General features: G+C 45.1%; 2 protein-coding genes across 9 annotated transcripts; one reads left to right on the plus strand and one right to left on the minus strand.

Annotated features, from left to right (window-relative positions):
• The first annotated feature begins 8061 nt into the window (after positions 1-8061).
• LOC125553008 (Tetratricopeptide repeat (TPR)-like superfamily protein) lies at positions 8062-20720 on the plus strand. 6 transcript variants are annotated; one of them, XR_015601735.1, is made up of 5 exons: positions 8062-9428; positions 10699-10792; positions 11169-11280; positions 11485-11594; positions 20140-20720. XR_015601735.1 is itself a non-coding variant. In XM_087519085.1 (3 exons), exons 1-2 carry the CDS (start codon positions 8122-8124, stop codon positions 10700-10702), a joined length of 1311 nt encoding a protein of 436 aa, XP_087375211.1. In that variant the 5' UTR covers positions 8062-8121; the 3' UTR covers positions 10703-10738; positions 10833-10881. The 6 variants fall into 6 exon arrangements, 2 of the variants coding, with proteins under 2 accessions (XP_087375211.1, XP_087375210.1); XR_015601736.1 differs by lacking the exon at positions 11169-11280 and having other exon boundaries at positions 10699-10783; XR_015601734.1 differs by lacking the exon at positions 11169-11280 and having other exon boundaries at positions 20140-20719.
• On the minus strand, positions 13578-20121 carry LOC125553007 (uncharacterized). 3 transcript variants are annotated; one of them, XM_048716737.2, is made up of 4 exons: positions 17219-20121; positions 16782-17035; positions 14922-16626; positions 13578-14512 (listed from the first exon to the last, which is right to left on the minus strand). In XM_048716737.2, exons 2-4 carry the CDS (start codon positions 17024-17026, stop codon positions 13928-13930), a joined length of 2535 nt encoding a protein of 844 aa, XP_048572694.1. In that variant the 5' UTR covers positions 17027-17035; positions 17219-20121; the 3' UTR covers positions 13578-13927. The 3 variants fall into 3 exon arrangements, with proteins under 3 accessions (XP_048572694.1, XP_048572693.1, XP_087375209.1); XM_048716736.2 differs by having other exon boundaries at positions 17210-20121; XM_087519083.1 differs by lacking the exon at positions 17219-20121 and having other exon boundaries at positions 16782-17041.
• Positions 20721-20749: the final 29 nt, after the last annotated feature.

Here is a 20749-nt window from a genome sequence, read left to right on the forward strand (position 1 = left end):
GGAAGTGGATCAAATTTGAACTGTAGCTGCCTTGTAGTTTGCTCTTTATTTTTTTAAAAATCATTTATAGGTACATAAGTATCTATTTAATCATAAATACATGGTTTGGTGGCGATACGTCGAGGTTTGGACGGTGGCCGAGGGCTCCAACTCTAGAGCGCGTAAACTAGCATGCCTGCCGCGTGGTCACCGCGTGACCGTGGCGTTGCCATGTGTTATGGGTGGCCTAGGCATGTCTAGTGGGTTGGGAACTCCCCAGGTAGATGCTAGGAAGAAAATCACAACATAAGATTCTCACGAGGAGACCGATCGATACTCAAACATGAATAAGCAGCCAAGTGTTTGATTAGCGGTACGGGAAGTGCACATGGCCAATGGGCATGAGTTTTGGCTGAGGATGATCATCTACTAAGGAGAATGTCTTCACAAATTTTTAGCTCAAAAGGAGGATCCTAGGTGGTACTTGCTTTGCAAAGTACCACGTTGGACAAAAATATGAATGTTGAAGATGGGCTCAAACTAATGAATGGACTGAGCTGAAATTTGGTGGAGGATGGTTATTTGGGCATAGGAAAGCATTGTAGAAAATTGATACCATTTGGACATGCCAAAGTAGTACTTCCTTCACAATTCTCTTCTATGGACAGAAACTTGGGAAAACTAGTGAGAGAGATTAGATGAATGAAATGAGCTACAAATTGGTGTAGGTAAGTTACATAGGTATGGTCATGCGCTGGTAAATTTTCAGATCATTTGGGTAAGCCTAGATAGTACTTACTTCACAAAGCTTCTCTCGAGGTAGAAACTTTGAAAATTTCCTGAGAAAGATTTACTAGGAAAATTGAGCTGAATATTATCATGTGGCAATGATTTGGGTATGGAAGAGTGCCCGAAAAGTTTGAGGGTAATAGGAGGGGTCTATATAACTCTTGCTTTGCAACATGCCAATTTGGCCATAAAATATAAATTGAACCTGGGCTCACATAGATGATTTGACTGAGCTGCAATTTGGAGGAGGGTGATAATTTGGGCATATGAAGGAACTGTATAAATTTCATGTCATTTCGATATATAAAAAAGGTACTTCCTTCACAATGCTTCTAGGTGGACAAAAACTTTGGAAATTTTCCGAGGAAGATTTGCTAGGCAAGTGGAGCTGAATTTTGTCATGCGGTAATGATTTGGATAGGAAAGAGTGCCCAAAAATTCTGAGGGCAATCAAGAATATATAAATAGCACTTCCTTCATAAAGTGTTATTGTGAACAGAATAGGAAAATGAATATTGTTGAATTAGTTTTGAACTAGGCAAGGAAGGATTTTTACATATTTGATGAAGATATGACCCAAAGAATTTATGAGATTTTTTTGGGAATTTTGGGAATGACAAAAATATAGGTTGCTTCACAACCTAGGGCAAAAACTGCCACATGGACATGACACATAGGCAAAACTGATGAGGTGGCGCCTAGTCATAGCAACCCACCACAATTTACAAGGTTATGACCATCTATATTGGTCATGATCAGCTAAAATAAGGCAGTAGACCAGTGCTATCTGCTTTATGACCATTTCGTGTAAGGAAATTACGACCTTTCTGACCAAAATGGTCGTTATAGTTTAGGTTTAGGAGCCCCCCGAACAGCTTTTGACCAATTGGTCTGAAATGGTCATAGATCTATGACCAATTCTTCCAGGGTCACTGACAGAAGGTCACTAGTTGACATATTTCTTGTAGTGTTAGTTTTGTTAGGGTTTGATCCCTAGTGTCCACTATGTTCTGAGATTGATGTTGCTATGACTTTGCTATGCTTAATGCTTGTCACTAGGGCCCGAGTGCCATGATTTCAGATCTGAATCTATTATGTTTTCATCAACATATGAGTGTTCTTGATCCTATCTTGCAAGTCTATAGTCACCTATTATGTGTTATGATCCGTTAACCCCGAAGTGACAATAATCGGGATACTTACCGGTGATGACTGTAGTTTGAGGAGTTCATGTATTCACTATGTGTTAATGCTTTGTTCCGGTTCTCTATTAAAAGGAGGCCTTAATATCCCTTAGTTTCCGTAAGGACCCCGCTGCCACGGGAGGGTAGGACAAAAGATGCCATGCAAGTTCTTTTCCATAAGCATGTATGACTATATTTGGAATACATGCCTACATTACATTGACGAACTGGAGCTAGTTCTGTGTCACCCTAGGTTATGACTGTTACATGATGAACCGCATTCGGCATAATTCTCCATCACCGATCCATTGCCTACGAGCTTTCCATATATTGTTCTTCGCTTATTTAATTTCCCGTTGCTATTGCTATCATCACTACAAAATACCAAAAACATTACTTTTACCACAGTTACCTTTTGCTACCGTTATCACTACTATCATATTACTTTGCTACTAAACACTTTGCTGCAGATATTAAGTTTCCAGGTGTGGTTGAATTGACAACTCATCTGCTAATACTTGAGAATATTCTTTGGCTCCCCTTGTGTCGAATCAGTAAATTTGGGTTGAATACTCTACCCTCGAAAACTGTTGCGATCCCCTATACTTGTGGGTTATCAGAGATCATCATCGGGCACATCGTCTGGTTCCTCTTGATCTTCAGCTTCCCCCATTGCAGCATCACTGTATTCAGGGGGCACATAGTTGTCATCGTCCTCTTCTTCTTCGCTGTCTTCCATCATAACCCTATTTCTCCGTGCATCGTCCAAACATTATAGTGTAGCATGAAACCTTTATAAAGCAGGTGGGTGTGAAGGATTTTCTTGTCAGAGTAAGACCTCGTATTCCCACAATCAGGGCATGGACAACACATAAAACCATTCTACTTGTTTGCCTCAGCCACTTCGAGAAATTTACGCACGCCCTTAATGTACTCGGAGGTGTGTTTGTCACCGTACATCCATTGCCGGTTCATCTGAGTGCATTATATATAATTATGTGTGTCAAAAGTAAGAAAATTAGACAAGTATCTATCTAAAGTAAGATTTTTTTTTCTTTCAGAAAGAAGATAAGAACAAGAGGCTCACCACGGTGGTGCCGGCGACGAGATCGGCGTGGGCGATCGACGGCGGTGAAGACGAGGATAGGGCGTGACAGACCGCTAAACCTAGACAAATCTCAGAAAAAATGGAGCTCCGAGGTCGAGCTTCGAGAGGAGAAAGCTTAACTAATGTGGCTCAGGCATTTCATCGAACACCTCACATGCATAAGAGGTGAGCTAGAGCAGCCAAATGCCCTTCCTCGCCGGCCAGCAAAAAACAGAGCACTGTGGAGTGCTCTGCTCGCCAGCGATTGGATATATATAGGAAGCTCATTTGTCCCGTTTCATGGTTGGAACCGAGACTAAAGCCCAACCTTCTGTCCCGGTTCGAGCCAAGAACCGGGACCTATGTTTGTGGGCCAGGAGTGAGGCCCATTGGTCCTGGTTCGTGCCTGGAACCGGGACAAATGGGTCCATACGAACCGGGACCAATGCCCACGAGGCCCCGGCCGGCCCCCTGGGCTCACGAACCGGGACGAATGCATCCATTGGCCCCGGCTCATGGAAGAACCGGGACTAATGGGCTGGCCAGGCCCGAACGAAAGCCCCTTTTTCTACTAGTGCATACGGATTCTGCCCTATTTGTCATCAATGGGTGGAGGACATCTGACATCTACTATTCATGTGCACAAATGCGTGAGTCATGTGGACCCGCCTTGGGATAGATCAGGTTCTGTTATATTCGAACACATCTTAGCTCTTTCATAGGAACACCTAGCTATACATCCAACTTTGAATTTCAAACAAGAGATAGCAGCTGGAGGTTGGTACTTGTGGTGGATCCGCGGACAAATTATGCACAACGAAGCGGTTTTGGCAGCATGGAGATGGTCAGTTTTGGTCTTGTCAATTGCAAGCAATCATCAGAATTCATCACTCCGTTCACCAAGTATACCTGAAGCCAGGTGGTGTAAGGCAAACCTGAGTATCACTAAACCAAATGTTGATGCAATATTTTTCACAGACGAAAGAGTCAGAGCTACGGCGGCTATACTCAAGGATGATAGAGCTAATTTTCTGGTGGCTCGGTGTAAATTCATTCCATTTGCAGCAGACTTGATCACCGTAGAAGCGATAGCTATGAGGACTGGATCTTGCTAATTCCCTACGTGCAAGGAAAGAGGAAGGAAAGGAATTGAGGGACAATAATAAAAGGAAGGAAAGGAAATGAGACAAAATACGGAGTAGTTGTAAGGAATATGGACATAAATCAGTCAAAGAAATATGAAACGAAAACTCTAATTAACACAAAATAATATGGAGCACAGACTGAGACGAGAACAAGGAGTGCAGACTGAGATGATAAGACGAGGAGACTGATTGAGGCATAAGACGTGTAAAAATGTCTCCCGTTGCAATGTATGGGCATTTGTGCTAGTATTACTAATTCTTCTAACTAACTGATCTCAGGACTAGTACGATGCGCATAATAAATCCTGGAAATAAATATTGTAGTACTCCCTTCGTTCAAAAATACTTGTCATCAAAATGGATAAAAGGAGATATATCTAGATATATTTTAGTTCTAGATACATTTCTTTTTATCCATTTTAATGACAAGTATTTTCGGACGGAGGGAGTAGTACATGACGCATACCGGCAGCCATACAATACACACTAGATAGGCAAGCGAGGACGACGAGAACGCATGCACACGGCCCGGTACCTGGGAGCAACGGTACAGCACGCACACGGCCCGGTAGCTGGGAGCGACGGCAGCCAACCGCGCGGCCGGAGATCAGATGCTCGCCCGGACTAAGAGGCAGGCACATAAAGCCGTGTGATTCTATCAAGAAACAATCGATCTAATTGATCCAGTTGAAGCTAGCCAAGGCATTCACTTGTAGGTACGTGTGCCACTATTAGAAATTTTGTCAAGCGCGTACAAGAATCAATCAAGCTATCTGTGTGCTTGTTTGTGGCTGGCTTTGTATTTAGGGGCAAAACGGTCTTTTCACCTCAGACTTAACACCATTTATATTTAAAATGGACAAAAATGTCATATAAGGAACAAAATTTACTTTAGATGTCAAATAGGATAGAAAATTTTATTTTGGGTCAAATAGGAAAGCAAATTTTAAGAAAGTGCCAAATAAGGAATTTTCTCTAATTATAGCACCATGCGTCAGTATAATAACCTACAAATCATACAACTGAAAAGTCAAAATTAATCTGACTTCATAAAGCACAAATAAAGATCTCGTTGGGTAACACTAAATCAGATTACATTTTTATTAACCCAGTTAGGTTTTCCATGAATTGTACACCACATACTTTTGGACCAAATTCTATAAAAATGGAAAAACAGCCACATTCTGCGTTGCTTTAAATATACATGGGCTCGATAATAATCATGTAATTGCACTGAGCTACCAAACTCGTAAGAAAATTAAGAGCATCTTGCTATCAAAATAAAAAGGGAGATGCACAAAACATAGGATTGTTCTAGCATACAACATCAAAAGAAGCATCATTCTATCATTAATTAAAAACCAGGAAGCAAAATCCTAGTACATGGAACACTTACCAGGGAGCAGCCGCTTCGGATTTGTCGCTCTGACCTCTCATCAAACAGCCGACAATAAAATAGGAGAAGGTCTACACAAACAGACAAAACGCAGTGATATGCCGCAAAAATACAACCTATCTTGCGAACAATCAACCAATCACAAAAAATAAGAAAAGGAGCTCACCTCATGGTCACAACTGAGCAGCTACTGTTCGGAGAGCAGCTCCATCTTGCCCATCATCAGCAGTTGGCCAACTCCAATGGCCTAGAACAACCAGCACTATCCACAAGAACCCTACAAAATCAACAAGTTCAGGGACATGGGGAAAATCTTAGCATAACAACCAAAGAATCAGAGAAATCACCGCACCTCTGAAACTCTGCCTACTAAATGAACTGCTAAAGGAGCATGAAAGTAGGGCTCATAGGAATGCACTACATAGACTAATCCTACAAGAAATCTAATAACAAACCCATACAGATGGTGCGTGCATCAAAACAACCAGACATGCCACGAATAGTCAAGAGAGGTGCATACTATGTGAAAAAATCAAGAGAGTAACCACCCAAAATCGGATAAGCACACCGTAGATGAGTACAGGTCAGTTGCACGTCGCCCAAACACATAAATGGCAAAATAGCCATGCGACTTTCTAGACCCCATACAAAAGTAATGACCAAGAACTGCAAAACTTACTACAGTAAGAAGTGGCATCCAAATCTATCAAAACAAAAGGATGATCAAAAGTAGCAGCCACTGGCGTATCCAGTATATAATATCAGTTTTATTAGCGCAATGACTCACGTGTTCTTAGGGTCACTGCTGTAATAATGCACCATTCGTCATCTTCCATTTGCAGAGCCATCATTTTCTGGCTGTATCGTCCCCTCAGGCAAAGCCATCAATTTCTGGCTCATAGATAGTAGTTTTTCCGCCACTCCCGAATTGGTTGCCCCATAGAAAGTTGTGATGAAGTAGTTGCTGCTATGGTTTATTATTGTTGGACTGTGAAGAAAGAAAAATAGATTGTACTAAACAAAAGCAAAAAAACAAGCAGAAAGGAAAAAACACATGATGAAGTACAAAAAAAGGAATTAAACAAAAAAAGGTTGGTCGTATTTTACCTATTATCTGACCCATTCTCCTTAGCATTACACCACATGTGAAGTAAGACGACATTGTGCACATCGTTTAATTCCTTTGATCACATGAATGACTCTTTGCTCTCATAGTCTACAAATTGAGATTTTCTTTCATGGCCCCACTGGACATGAGTGGTTGTTGTCTTGCTTGAAAAAGATATGTCAATGGGTTTTACTGGGCATCCTGCCGTCTTCATGAGTGTATGGAGCGCATCGCCAATTTTGCTTGTAGACCCCTCTTTCACGGCAACTCTGCCCATTTGCAATGAGAGTGACTTCATGTCAGCTCTGTCACAAGCAACTCTCAAATCTTCACTCTCCCAGTCTGTGTTCGAATCTTCAGAATTGTTGACTTTCTCCTTGAGGTTTGCTGGAACTTGCTCGATGGTTTTGTCATCTATCCCCAGGCTGAATGATATTGGCTCTCTGGCATCCATTTGGGGCCTTGTCCTTGATTTAGCTCCGGATTCATGGATTTCGGCTTCAATCGTGGCACCACTAGTGGTTGGCTTGCTGCTTGTGTTTTTGTAACCGGAGATGCATGATGTGTTTTTTGTCTTGGCAGAGGGAATGTATGTTTTGTTGCCTTTGTCAAAGTGGAGTAGGCAACTTATTAGGGTTGCGTTGCCTCTGATGTTAGACTGGGAGAGAAATATTTGTGTGTAGCCTTGCCAGCTGTCACCCTTTTCTTTGCGAGGTGTCCCCATTTTATCATTCCCTTGTGGCAACTCTTGCTTATTTTGTTGTGGTGTTAGTGGGGGCTCTTATTTTGTGTCATAGTTGGTCACCCCTAGACGCAACACATGTTGTGCTTGTGCCCCCCCCCCCCTATCAGCTTGCTTTTTGCTTGACTTGTTTGGGGCAAATCCTACAATTTCCTTGAACATTGCACTCCTATGCTTCCTGGAGCATACATCCTCAAGTAGCTCCCGTGTGGCACGTCTCCTTGCTGGATTTTGGTCAACAACGAGAATATGTTGTGACTTCTTTTGATAATATTCAAATGTTTAGATTAACAACTTTCTTCACATGCATTGTATATTTTTGTATACTTTTTTATATACATGAATAACATTTTCTCTAAAGATATTTTAACATTTTTTAAATGCTTGGTCAAGATTTTTTTTTCAATGTTGTATGTATAGTGTTTATATATTTTTTCGAATATTTAGAGAAACCGAGGCTGTGGCCTTCCGCGGGCCTATGCCGGCCCGAGTTACTCTCGCGTTGAGCGAGGCTTCCCTACGTCTCGCTACAGGCGAGACATAGGGGCAGCCCTTCGCTGCTGTTCTCGAGCCCAGCTCCCTTACACGCTAAGAATGAAGCCCAGGCCAGCCCATACCAGACCACTGTCATTTGATACTGTAAGAGACACTGACGCGTGGGCTCCACTTGAGCAAGCCGTCGCGACTGGACATGGCGCGCTGCTCCCCGGCGAAGCCGCTTTGCACCACCGCCGCGGCCCCGCGCCCCTCTCGCCGCCGCGGTCTGCTCATCAGCGCCTCTGCTTCCCCGGCCACGACATCAACAAGAACGCACCGGCTGTTGGCCCTACCGAAGCCGCCTAAACCACCGCCGCCGCCGCCTCTCCTCCCGCGCCCAAGGCTCCCCATCTCCAACGACGCCCCCACCAACGGCAAGCCAGACGACCGCCGTGAACCATCGACGGGCGCGGCGTCCTCTGGCTCTGGGTCGTCCTCGGGCGCCGGAGACGTGCTCCGCCTCATGGGCTTGCTCCGCGTCGCGCCCGACGAGGACGTCTACGTCTCCCTCCTCAGGGACTCCGTCGATGCCGCCGAGGTAGCCGCCGTGCACGCCCACGTCGCCGCCACACGCGCCGCGTCTGGCCTCCCCCTGCCGCTGGCCAACCGGCTGCTACTCGCCTACGCGACCTGTGGCGACATGGCGGCCGCCCGCAAGGTGTTCGACGAAATTCCCGTCAAGGACGGCATCACGTGGGCGACCATGGTGTCGGCCTACTCCGATGGGTGTTTCCACGACGAAGCGATAAGGCTTTTCACCCGCATGTGCCAAGAAGAACAGGGGCTCGCTGGTGATCTGCTCGGCCATGCCATTGTGGCAGTGCTGCGGTCATGTGCTCGGCTGGGCAGACTAAGGGGCTTTGGTCAGCAGGTACACGCCCTCGTCATCAAGACAAAGAGAGTCTGCGGTGATACCGGTAGTTCGCTGCTGCAGCTGTACATCGCAAGTAATCAGCATGACAGTGCGCGGCAAGTGCTTCAGGCGATGAGGTGTTGTTCCCAGGAGCCAGTGCCCGAGGCAGCCTGGACTAGCTTCATGACAGCTTGCCACCGAGACGGACTGCTGGACGAGGCCATCTATGTCTTCAGGGACATGGTGTCCTCTGGAGTCCCTAGGAGCAGCTTCTCCCTGTCTACTATCCTTGCAGTATGTGCAGAATCAGAGAACTGCAGGTGCTATGGACAGCAAGTGCATGGCGATGCCATCAAGCACGGCGTGGAAACAGACCAGTTCGTCATGTCTGGGTTGGTCCACATGTATGCGAAGCAAGGACGGCTTGCAGATGCCACGAGGGCATTTGAGGCAGTGGGTGGCAAGCCTGACGCTGTGTGCTGGAATGCCATGGCCATGGGGTATGCACGCGGTGGGCGGTACAGAGAGGCCACCAGAATGATGTACCAGATGAAAGCTGCTGGACTGGATCTTCCTGGACTAAATGTGGTTGGAATGGCCTGCTCCAGGTGAGCTGCCGAATGAGATCGTTGATTGCTGCACTGCACATCTACAGTATGATCTGTGCCGAAGAAAGGGGAATACATTTTTATAGAGTAAAAAGGGTGTACCTTAGGGAGGAGAGGACATCTCAATCCTGCTGGAATGGATCCTCCTGGACTAAATGTTGTTAGAACGGCGTGCTCTGGGCGACCTACCGAATGAGATGCTTGACCTTACTATTTTCTTTTTATTGAGATCCTTATAGACTAGTATGACATGATCTCCAGAACGGCCAATAAGGATTTACTTGGCTTGCTGCATTATTTGTGTGTATGTATATAGTGTGACGTATATTGCTGGAAATTAGATTATGGCACGTCATTATCCAATCATTGAAACTAGCGGTTTTACATGCACGTTTGCTTAGGTTTAATAATGGTCATTTCACTCAGATTGAAAAAAATATATACTTTGATGTCATCTCTATCTTTCTTTAACTGCCTTATTTATATCGCTTGACCATTGATCTAAGCCAAACATTTATTGATACACATATTGTCTAAAGTTATCAAAACATTCTAGTGACACAGTTATCATCGGTTGGTTTTTTGTCAATGTGTTGCATTGACCTATATTTCTTTAGTTTACTTGACATGATTTGTTTCTTCTTTTTTTTGGTAAACCCTACATCTTAGTCACATTTTTTGCAGAATTTTTGTGTGAATCATCTCTAAACCACTCTTTCTTTTGCCAATCACCACTCCTGTCACTCTCAGCATAGCTTGTCCCCATGTTTTGTTTGTGTATGTCTTGTGCAGTTTATGCCATGCGTTATCTTGCTGTAGAAGGCAGAACTACGATCTAGGTTCATTTCTGTTATAATATTAGGGCCTCTCGCCCTCTCCTACATAGTCCACATCGACAATAATCAATAGTCAGTAACTGTTGCATGATATTGAATGCAAATCCATCTGTCAAATTCTTCAGGATTATTCCTTTTTTGGATAGCCAATTCAAGATTAGTTCATTCACTTTCTTGTCACTGCTGATGACATATCTTGCACTCTGATAGAAGTTTTAGGCAAAATGAGGGTGTTACATTGGAGCGTTTGAGAATAGACAGTAATATTTCTTTTCTTTCAATATCGCACAGTCGACATAGGCGCTTTTGAATAGATTGCGAGCACCTTTTGGTGTTTTATCTGTGTGTTTGTTCATTTAGCTGCATGCTACATTTATGCATTTGCAAACCAAAATGCCAGTGCGCTAATAATCTGTACTTCAATATAAATGCAGTTGAAGACTAACCTGCATGGAATGCAAGCATTAAGTGGAGGTCAGTATCTAGCAATTGGAAAACATCTATTCTGGCCTGCAACAGGTGATTAAGGTATTTGAAAATCATGTAATGTTTGATGTTTCATGTTCAGATATACTGATGCAGAAATGTGTGAGACTAGTTGCATGTATCTAAGAAACCTTTTATTTCATCCACAGGTATGACCATAATGTGATGTCTTCATGAACAGTACAATCATATACTCCCTCCATTCCACAATGTAGTGCTATAGATTTTTGTGAAAGTCAAACTTTGCCAACTTTAACCAAGTGTATAGAGAAAACTGTCTACATCTACAGTACCAAACATGTACATTCTGAAAATATAACTCATGATGTATTCAATGATGTGTATTTGGTATTCTAGATGTACCTACTTTTCTCTATAAATATGGTTTGTATTGTTTGACTTTCGCAAAAATCTCTAGGCACTACATTATGGAACAGAGGGAATAGAAGAGAAAGGCCATGAAAAATATCATCTCCGATGCCTTGCTTTAGCCACTTACTGCCACTATCTTTGGCAATGTCATTATGCAAGTAATTCTGCTTGCCGAGCCTTGCAACAACTTCTGTTTGGAATATATTCATGGCACTTACTGCTTACTTTCGTATGCAGTGGTGGAGCTTAACACATAGCTCTGCCTCTGTTAAAAAATTCTGTCATATACTCATGCTTGGAAATGATGTTAAAGATATTTGAATTGATTTGAAGAGAACGTTTTTTTTATTTTGTGATTGCAGAGGAAGAGTTCTATGCCATGACATGGTTTAGCAATTGGGCTGTAGATGGCGATCACAATTCACAGCTCACAGGACTCTTTGGAGGCGGAAGACTTATCTTCTGAAGTCAGGTAGGAATAATTAAGCAAGTTTCAGCCAAGCCTTAACTCTGCTGTACATTTTAGTAATGGTAGAAGACCTTTTATTAGAATCATAGTAGGATCTTTATTATCACCTTCGCATTATGTCTGGATAGTGGAAGTTAAACTACCCCATCCAGTCCCTCCTTCGCGCGTCTACATAGCGTTCGCCACGAGCCCCCCCCCCCCCCCCCCCCCTCTCTAGATGGGGGAGGGATGGGAATACTCACTTTTTAGATCGGTTAAATAGATTAATTAAACAATAAAGGACACTACTACATAGCGTCGCCACACCTATGCATTGTTGTGCGACACTTCTTACGGCAACTCTAACACCGATCACCAAATTGCCCGCAAATGTTCGGTTTTTTCATCCACCTGGCGGTCATCAAATTTGTCTGGATTGGTCTGGATGTCTGAAATCCCACAAACCTGAATCAAATGTAGGGGAGTCCCCTGCATGTGCTCTGCATCCGCTTCCTCGGTGACCGACGCCACTATTGTACCAACCTGGCCGTTGCCCAGGCCTTGTCGGACCTATGTCGCTCCACCCAGGTGCCTTCTCGTGTTGGACATTGCTGCCATTCCACTCTGGATCCGGCCGCAACCCGGGTATCCTCTGCTACCTGCCGCCGCCGTCCATGGCAGAAACCACGCCCGACAGTGTTTGGTCAAATGCCATTGCCAACTTTTTTGAGGTTCTTGTTTACTTTGAAGCAAACACGATGGATTCAGACGAGTACTTCCACAACGAGTTCATGGAGTCGTCTTCGTTGGATGAGGAGGAGGAATATGAGGATGAAACAACTTAGGGCGGTTCTTGCAAACACGGTGGTGCGTGGGAGGAGCATGTTCTCAACTACAAGCCATATTTCTGCCATCGATTTCGGATGCAACGACAAGTGTTCAATCGCATCTACCATTGATGGTCCTCATCATGAAGGATGCCATTGGAACCACTGGGTTTCTGGTTACTAGAAGTGCACGGCTGCAATGAGGATACTTGCCTATGGCACGGCCGCAGATTTGTGGGACAAGTACCTCCAGATGTAAGATCATCTATACACGCGGCCTCCCACAGGGAGTAAGACGTTTCGACGATCTTCAACACAAGAGTGGGTGGCTGCTGCCACTGGAGTGGCAGGAGAGAGGGTTAGCTCCCCAACACTATGTGGTCTGCCACTTGTCGCAACTAGAGAGTTTGATGGGTTTGTCTCACCCCGGGCGTGAGGATGGAAGGTTCACTGTTTGTGCCTTTTTTTGTCGATTCATTTTTTCAAAACGTTTTATCTCTTTAATCTGTGCCCAAATCATGAACCGTTTTCGCCTTTGCGTTTCATATGCCGAGATCTTCGAAACTAGATTTCATGATGATAGGTTTCAGTAAAAAAAAGAATCATGCAAATCTGTGCTCCCAACTAGTAGTAACTTGTGCTTCCAGTGTAACTAAACTGTGCTCTCAACTAGCGCTAAATCGTAGAGGAGAAGCACAAATGTGCTCCCAAGTATACTAATTGTGCTCCCGTCCGGTGAAGCAAAACTGTGCTCCCAAGATAAACTAAACTGTACTCCCAATACAATCTAAATTGTGCTTCCCAAGGAAGCACAACTGTGCTCCTGCGCGAAGCACAGCTGTGCTCTCTGCCAGGCGGAAACACTAACCTGTGCTCCACGCGAAAGCACTACACACACATGCTCCTGTCAGATAAAAACTGAAGAAAACAAGAGAAACAAAATAAACCCAGGGAAAACTGAAAATAAAAAATGAGAAACAAAAAAACTGGAAAAAACATGAAAACTGAGGGAAAAAACCCAAAGTAACGAAAAATACTGTCCCTGTAGGGGAAGCGTCCATCATGCGATACATGGCGGAGCTGGGGTGCACCACGTGGAGCCGCTGAAGCGCTTCCGCGGACATAGAGAGTAACCTCCGCAGAGGGTGCCCCCCAATTAGTTTCTCCCGTTCAAGCACGGTTCCCACAATGATAAGTCTCAATTTAAAAGCCCATAAGGCATACAGCTCAGCTTTATAAAGCTTCGCTCTTTTACACAACCCAGAAAAATGTTTACAACCAAAAGAAACACTTTTTATCCATCAAAAGAAAAGAAGAAAAGAGCACTCCTTTAGGATGACAGAAAGGGAAGCATAAGTAAAGAGCCAGGCCATCCCTAGCCGCCTGCTAATTAAACAGAGCAACTGAACAAAAGATCGCTGGCAACCTTCGCACCACCACCCTCTCCACTAGTACAAGCATGGGCTTGGCCCTGGAAAAGCTCTTTGTTCACATGTACCTGCGCTTTTGCCACCACCCTTTCCACTACCACTAGCTTGAAGCATGGGTTTGGCTCTGGAAAAGCTCTTTGTTTCTGTCCACAAGCACCTGCGCTTCTTCCACGAGGGAAGCAAGACTTCTAAAAGGCCTTGGTCCAAAAACCATGTAGCCATCAAGAATAGACATGTCATCTGAAGCACTGGACAGTGCAGCCATCAAGCTCGTCAGCCCATCATTGACATAACTGCCTTTGGGATTCATCATAGATATGACCATCTTACAGACAAGCTTCCTTATTCTCAGGCAGACGGGTCTGGGGAGCTCATGTTTTTCAACGATCTCTTTGAGCTTCATCACGAAGCTAATTCCACCGCCTCCAGGGGGGATTTCCGTAAATAGATCTGTCAAGTCCTGATCTGCACTTATCAACGCACCCCATATTGTGACGCAACGAGATAACATGCGAAACGAGCTGTACCCTTGCTGCTGAGCGGACAACGAGTTGTTGTTTGCCTGGCCATTATCTGGGGAATCATCACATTGGTTTTCTACGTCGGGTTCTGGTATCAGCCGATTAACTTCTGTTCCTTCTATATGTCTTTCTTCTGTTGGCCAGAAAAGTATTTCTTCAAGCAGCTGCAATGGAAACAATATTTTTGGGTTTCAGGAGGCAATAGTTAAAAGCAGAATCACACCATCTATGATAGTTTTCCGAAAGCATGCAAGCGCATTGCTTGTCATTCGTTAAGCAAGAATGTGTACAATTATTATTAATAACATCCTCTAACTTGCCGGACAGGCATGACACTGAAAGGAACATATTTACCTACACTATGCAATCCTAGAATACTTGTATATTTTTTTCAAAATAAGAGGGAATCCCTGGCGGCGTTAGAATATTGATACATATATCCGCCAATACAATGTCAGAAGGGAATTCCATATTTTTGGTAACCGGCAATTCAGTATTTTCTAGAATACAACTGGTAATTAAGCATTGTGGTCGATAGTTAATACAAGAATAAAACAAATGGCAGTAAGTTACCTTTGGAACCGCAATGGGCATAGCTTCCTTCAGCGTTTTGAGGCTTTGAACATCACCGTTGCAATGAATGCATACATTTTCCAGGATTTCAGCTGCCATTTGTGAGCATCTTTGTTTTTCAACAATCAGTCTAGTCAGACTGTGAATAACATTGTTATTTGACTTAATGATAATCCTGGCACTACTGGTTTCGGATGATAGAGCCACCAGCGCTTTAGCTGCTACCACCCTTCTAGCCTCCTTGTACTTTTTATCATGGGTCATGATGTCAACCAACATCGTAATGAATTCTTGTGTCCCTTCATGCCCTGGACTGGAATTTTCATCCTGGTGTACGTGCGTGAGAATCCAAATAGCTATTTTCTGCAGCATTTCATTGCATTCTTTACACTCGAGAATCATCCTCATGGCTGTGATCAATCCCATACTGCATGAGATTTCATCACGCAGCTTGGTGCCTATCTGCCCTGTAGCAGCCATGAGCTGGGCAATCACCTTCATTGAACCTTCTACTATGCTGTAACATGCAGCATTGTCAATGTGCTTCATGCGGCCATCCTCATTGCGGTGGTGGAGTAGGTCGGAGGTCACAGGCGCCATAATCTTTGGCAGCAGACATGGGGTGCCGAAAATGACTCTGCAGTTGTCATTGTTGGCTGCGAGCTTCCGAAGGATGCGAAAGCCTTGCTCCACCAGCCTTTTGTACGCCTGCACAAGGTCATGGTCACTTCTCTCAACCTCCAGCAGCTTCTTGCAGGTTTTCGCAAGGCCAACATCATAGTCCCCTTGCTCAACGATGTCATCTTGGTTCACCGGCAAGGATATTTGCTTGAAATCTTGTTCATATGTCTCGTATAGCCAGTCTCCCCTATATGGCTGGAGAGTACTGTATTCTTCGTATGTGTCAAGGAGGGAAGATATGTAGCCAATTGCCTTTGGATATTTCTCCAAATGGATGTCGTGAGCAATGCTCGCCACTACCCTTGCGGCATGCCCCCTCGTCTCTCTGTCATATATGCTTATGTGGCCCAACGTCTGCAGTAGCTTCTGGACTATATCAGGAGAGGGTGCAGACATTATCAGATGTTTCTTGAGTATATTCTCCCCTGTGTATTGGTGTGGGTCGTCTACCCCATTGACCTCTTTCACTGCTTCCTCCAGTTTTTTGGCGAAAGCGTCCAGGATCCTTACCCCGGAAATGTAGTCGTCAGGCGACTTAGACTCCATCAGGCCCACAGCATATGTGATGAGGTTCCTTCCTTTAACGGAAGATGGGTCCTTTTCACATCCGATCATTGTTTCACGTATGTAATCCGATATCCCATCACGAAAATCCTTATCAAAGCCTCTTTGGTCAACTACTGCATTCACTATAGACCCCTTTGCCCAACCATTGATGATCTTGTAGCAGAAAATCACACCCTGGAGCAGGACAAGGGAATACAAGACGACCAGCGCCTTCTTCAGGTTTCTGACTCCGTCAGCATGGTAATCTTGTTGTATAAGACGCCACACCGAAAGCACGGCCGAAACTACCAACCCACCCATGTAGACAGCCACCAGAGGGCACAACAAAATGACAAAGACCAGAGCATGAACAGTTCGCCATATGTTGTACGACATTCCGGCGTATGCAACATATGCGATGCCAGAAAATGCATCTCCAATATAGCTCAGCTTTTCAGTCAGAAACACATCGAAGATCCTGTTGTTCATATATACCTCCAAGTTAGATAGTGACAAGATAAGTTTTGACAAGACAAATTACTTTGTACGGAAAAAAATACAGAGCAACAAAATACCATTATTCAGAAACAGGAATTAAGAAAAATTAGGCAGAAGTAACAAGCAGGCACTAACCCAGCCGTCTGCGCAAGGGTAATGAATGCAAGACACCAAAAATCATTGTTGTGCAGGTCGCCAATGAAACCGCCAAGAAGAACGACGGTGGTCCAAGTAAGCACCAGGAAACCAAGACCTTTGACGGCCATGGACAGGTAGCCCATGAACAGGGCGTAACTGTTGGCTATGTCTACTTCTGTCCAACGACTGTCCTCAACAAGCTTCTTACGTGACCCTCCACCGAACTTATCCCAACATGACATGGCTGGCGCCTGCATATGGTGGATGAAGGAAGACGATCAGCTCTCCACATTATGGTAAATGTTTTGGAAGAAGATGATACTGTACTACCTAGCTGCACCGTTCCACAGACTATCCATGCAGAAAGGTAAACTGAAAATGGAATGAAAATAGTATGCTCCTGTGAACTCAATGATTGATCTTACCGATCTTACCCTGAAGTAGATGTTCCTCTTAGACTTCTGCAAGGAGAGGAATAGCGCAGGAAGAACTAAAGAGCAGCTGCAATCCAATACTACTTAACTTGGGAGTATGTGTATCAGCAAGCTGAAGAGGTCGTGTTCAAAAGGAAAAGAAAAGCAGGCTAAATAGCTCCTTTGATTTCAACTAACAAGGCCTGGTCCCCTCTTGGCAGTAAATTATATGCTTATATTCGTGCAAAGAACGAGATTAGATCTGGACCAACAGTAAAGCAAAGTTTTTTTTTTGACACCTGACAGTAAAGCAAAGTTTTCGACGTTAATAATTAATTCCAATGGCTGGCCGGTCCAGCTTTGCTATGAATAAATTAGCAAATGATTTTTCGGTAAAGTCATTAATTGTTACTCCTGTAAAAAAATATAAGAGTATTTAGATCATTAAAGTAGTGGTCTAAACGCTCTTATATTTCTTTACGGAGGGAGTATGTGCTAATTGGTGAAAAGAAATGTACTCTACAACGACGGATCACTGCATCCAGTTGCTCCGGCAACGGAGGCAGCTTACGCCCGGCGAGGTCTGCAGCCCAGCGATAGAGGCGCGCGGAGCGCTGTTCTCTCCGCCCGGCAGGACAGTGCGCGGCAAGTGCTTCACACGATGAGGTGTTCTTCGCAGGAGCCAGTGCCCGAAGCAGCATGGACTAGTTTCATCGACAGCGTGCCACCAAGACAGCCGACTGGACGAGGCCATCTACGTCTTCAGGGACATGATGTCCTCCGGAGTTGCCAGGAGTAGCTTCTCCCTGTTGACGAGTAAATAGAATAAAACTACTACTTTACAGATTAGGGTTCTAAATAACTACCGAATATTTTTTTTCTCTAATAACTATCAAGTCAGACGTCGGCTGTTTCAAAAAACTCTAATCGTCCAGTGCTTTATTATTGATCGTGATTATGACAGTTGGGACCCGCATGTAAGAAAACCGTTTGTGTGACCGTCAGTTTGACCGTTACCTTACATGTGGAGCCCACATGTCAGTGTCGCTTTGTTATTCTAAATTCCTTTACGCATTTAGAGAAAACCCCTGTAAGTTTTCTAAAAAAAGCAATCGGGTCCCTAAATGTTTTTCGAAAAAGCAATCGGGCCCCTGGCAACTTGTGCGCCCGGAGGAAACGACGCCGGCGGCTCGCCGGCCGCCAGGTCGCTGGCAGGCGAAAGGAGGCGGCCGACTGCTGCAGCTGCTCGTGGCCATGGCGCGCGGTCGGAGCCCTTGGCCATGGCGCGGCTGGTGGAGGCCCGTGCTCCTTGGCCCGTACCAGCGAGGCGCGAGGCGAGGCGGCCGACCGCTGCCGCTGCTCGTGGCCATGGCGCGCGGTCGGAGCCTGCGCTGCTCCCGGCGCTCGCGGCTGGAACCGCCGTGAAGTCCCAGGCGAGCGGCCTCTCTCTCTCCTCCCTCTTCCTGGGCGCGGCGGCCCGAGCCCGAGCCCCTGGCCATGACGCTCAGCTCGCGGCAGCGCGTGCTCCTGGGCGCGTCGGCCTGAACCCTCGCCATGGCGCGCGGCGGCCCTCTCCTTGCTCCTGCGCGGCTCCCGGCGCTCGCGGCTTGTGGCGGCCCTTGCTCGCCTTGCTCCTGGGCGCGGCCGCGTGGTGGAGGTGGTCGTCGGTGAGTGGTGGAGGTGCTGGAGCTTGGGCAAGGAGGAGAGAAGAGAGAGAGAGAAGAGAGAATGGAGGAAGAAGAAACATCTTACATGTGGATCCCACAATAAGTTAACGGTCAAATAAAACAATCAACAAACGGATTGTTTAGGAGCGGGCCCGACCTGTCATAAACCGGTTTAAAATGTTAGCAACGAAGAATTTGGGTTTTTTGAAACAGCCGACCCCTGAATTGGTAGTTATTTGAGAAAAAAATATCCAGTAATTTTTTGGAACTCTAACCTGTAAAGTAGTAGTTTTATGCTATTTACTCCCCTGTCGACTATCCCCGCGGTATGCGCAGAATAAGAGAACCACATGTGCTACGGCCAGCAATTGCATGTCAACGCCATCATGCACGGCGTGGAAACTAACCAGTTCGCCGTGTCTGAGGTGGTCCACATGTATGTGAGGCGAGGACGGCTTGCAGATGCTGCAAGGGCGTTTGAGGCAGTGGGTCACAAGCCTGACGCGGTGTACTGGGTGACCCAGTGACTTTCTGAATGAGTTGCTTGGCCTTGCTATTTTCCCTTTTATATGAGATCTTTATAGACTAGAATGACATGGTCTCCAGAACGACCAATTAGGATTTACTTCTTAACTTGGTGCGTTTAGTCTGACAAAGATTCCTCATGACAGACACTCTGAGGAATGTGTTTTTCTTATGTTAATACCAATATGTATGTGCCTCAATACATGTGGTTTGGCCACATTTCATCCATTTCAGTCTAGACAGTTCTCAGCTTGTTATCCACACTACAGTGCATGCTAAATCGGTCATGACTAGGGTTGTTGTTTGTTGAAGCAGCACACTGAGGCATCGATAATCTGTACTGATTGAGGCCCATTTTTCACTTGCGGTGTCTGACAGTAATACTTGAGACTTGAATCATGATAAACCTCTTTTTTGTGCGTGTTGAAGTTTCTGAAATTGCGTGAGGTATGGTTGGGTATAATTAATGACTTGTTATTTCAGCCTCTGGTATGATCAATCAGCTGCTAGATATTTGTACTCTCTGCTAATATTAATATGGTCTTGAATTCAGAGTGGTAGTTTGTTATGACATGATTGTTGTCATGTCTATTGAGTAGTAAGTGGTCATGAATCTAATGGTGTTGTCTGCTCGTTGTGCACGAGATGGAGCTCGGGGTATGCAAAATACCTGCCATATTTCTTGTCCTCTACTTTTTTCTTAACGTCCTCTGATTTTGGGCTGATGGGTTCTCTCTGTAACTTGTGCAGCTGAAGGGATGATGCCAGTTGGTGGCATCTGAAGTCCAAAGTGTGCAGGCCATGAACTTTGAGTACTAGTGATGCGACTTGTTCTTCCTTCTCTGCCGCGGCAACATATATAGATATGTGTTACCTGCATTACGCCGATCCGAATGAAGGCGGCTCCAAGGATGTTGTACTGCTGTGCCGACGCCTAAGCAGACTGCAGGGTGTTTGACCGGTGAGTCTTAGGTGGCTGGCGAGCAAACCAAGAAGGAGATGGTCTAATGGGGTGGTGCGGGTGTTTGTTTCGATCAGACAGCAATTTGCCACACGCACGCGAACATAATTGATTTGGTTTAGGAGCAGCTTGGTGGTGTTGTACTCAGCTGACATCTTTAATCCGGCCTCGCTCTCGAACTGGTGCGGGCTTGTGCGCTTGCCCTTTCTGGCTTTCTGGCTGCCACTAGCTAGCTCTAGCTTTTGTGCACTTGGCCTTGAAATTTTCGTTTGCTCAAGGGTAGACTTGTTTTGTTCTGCCCAGTTTTAGTCTCATGTATCCAATGAACCAGAAACCTGGCAGGTCCTGATAAATTTGTTGAAAAGCTATCATTGCTTTTGTGTTCTTGGCAACAATCGC

This window comes from Triticum urartu, chromosome 4A (genome assembly GCF_056163025.1).
Source record: "Triticum urartu cultivar PI428250 chromosome 4A, HENAU_Tu73, whole genome shotgun sequence".
Lineage (NCBI taxonomy): Eukaryota > Viridiplantae > Streptophyta > Magnoliopsida > Poales > Poaceae > Triticum > Triticum urartu.

Bases quoted from the DNA above. Each gene is read 5' to 3' on its own strand.
- LOC125553008 (XM_087519085.1), top strand. From the start codon at position 8,122: ATGGCGCGCTGCTCCCCGGCGAAGCCGCTTTGCACCACCGCCGCGGCC.
- LOC125553007 (XM_087519083.1), bottom strand. From the start codon at position 17,041: ATGCAGGCGCCAGCCATGTCATGTTGGGATAAGTTCGGTGGAGGGTCA. The intron at 16,627-16,781 runs GTTAGTGCCTGC...TATGAACAACAG, and splicing joins ACCCTTGCGCAGACGGCTGG to GATCTTCGATGTGTTTCTGA. The intron at 14,513-14,921 runs GTAACTTACTGC...TTTCCATTGCAG, and splicing joins TGCCCATTGCGGTTCCAAAG to CTGCTTGAAGAAATACTTTT.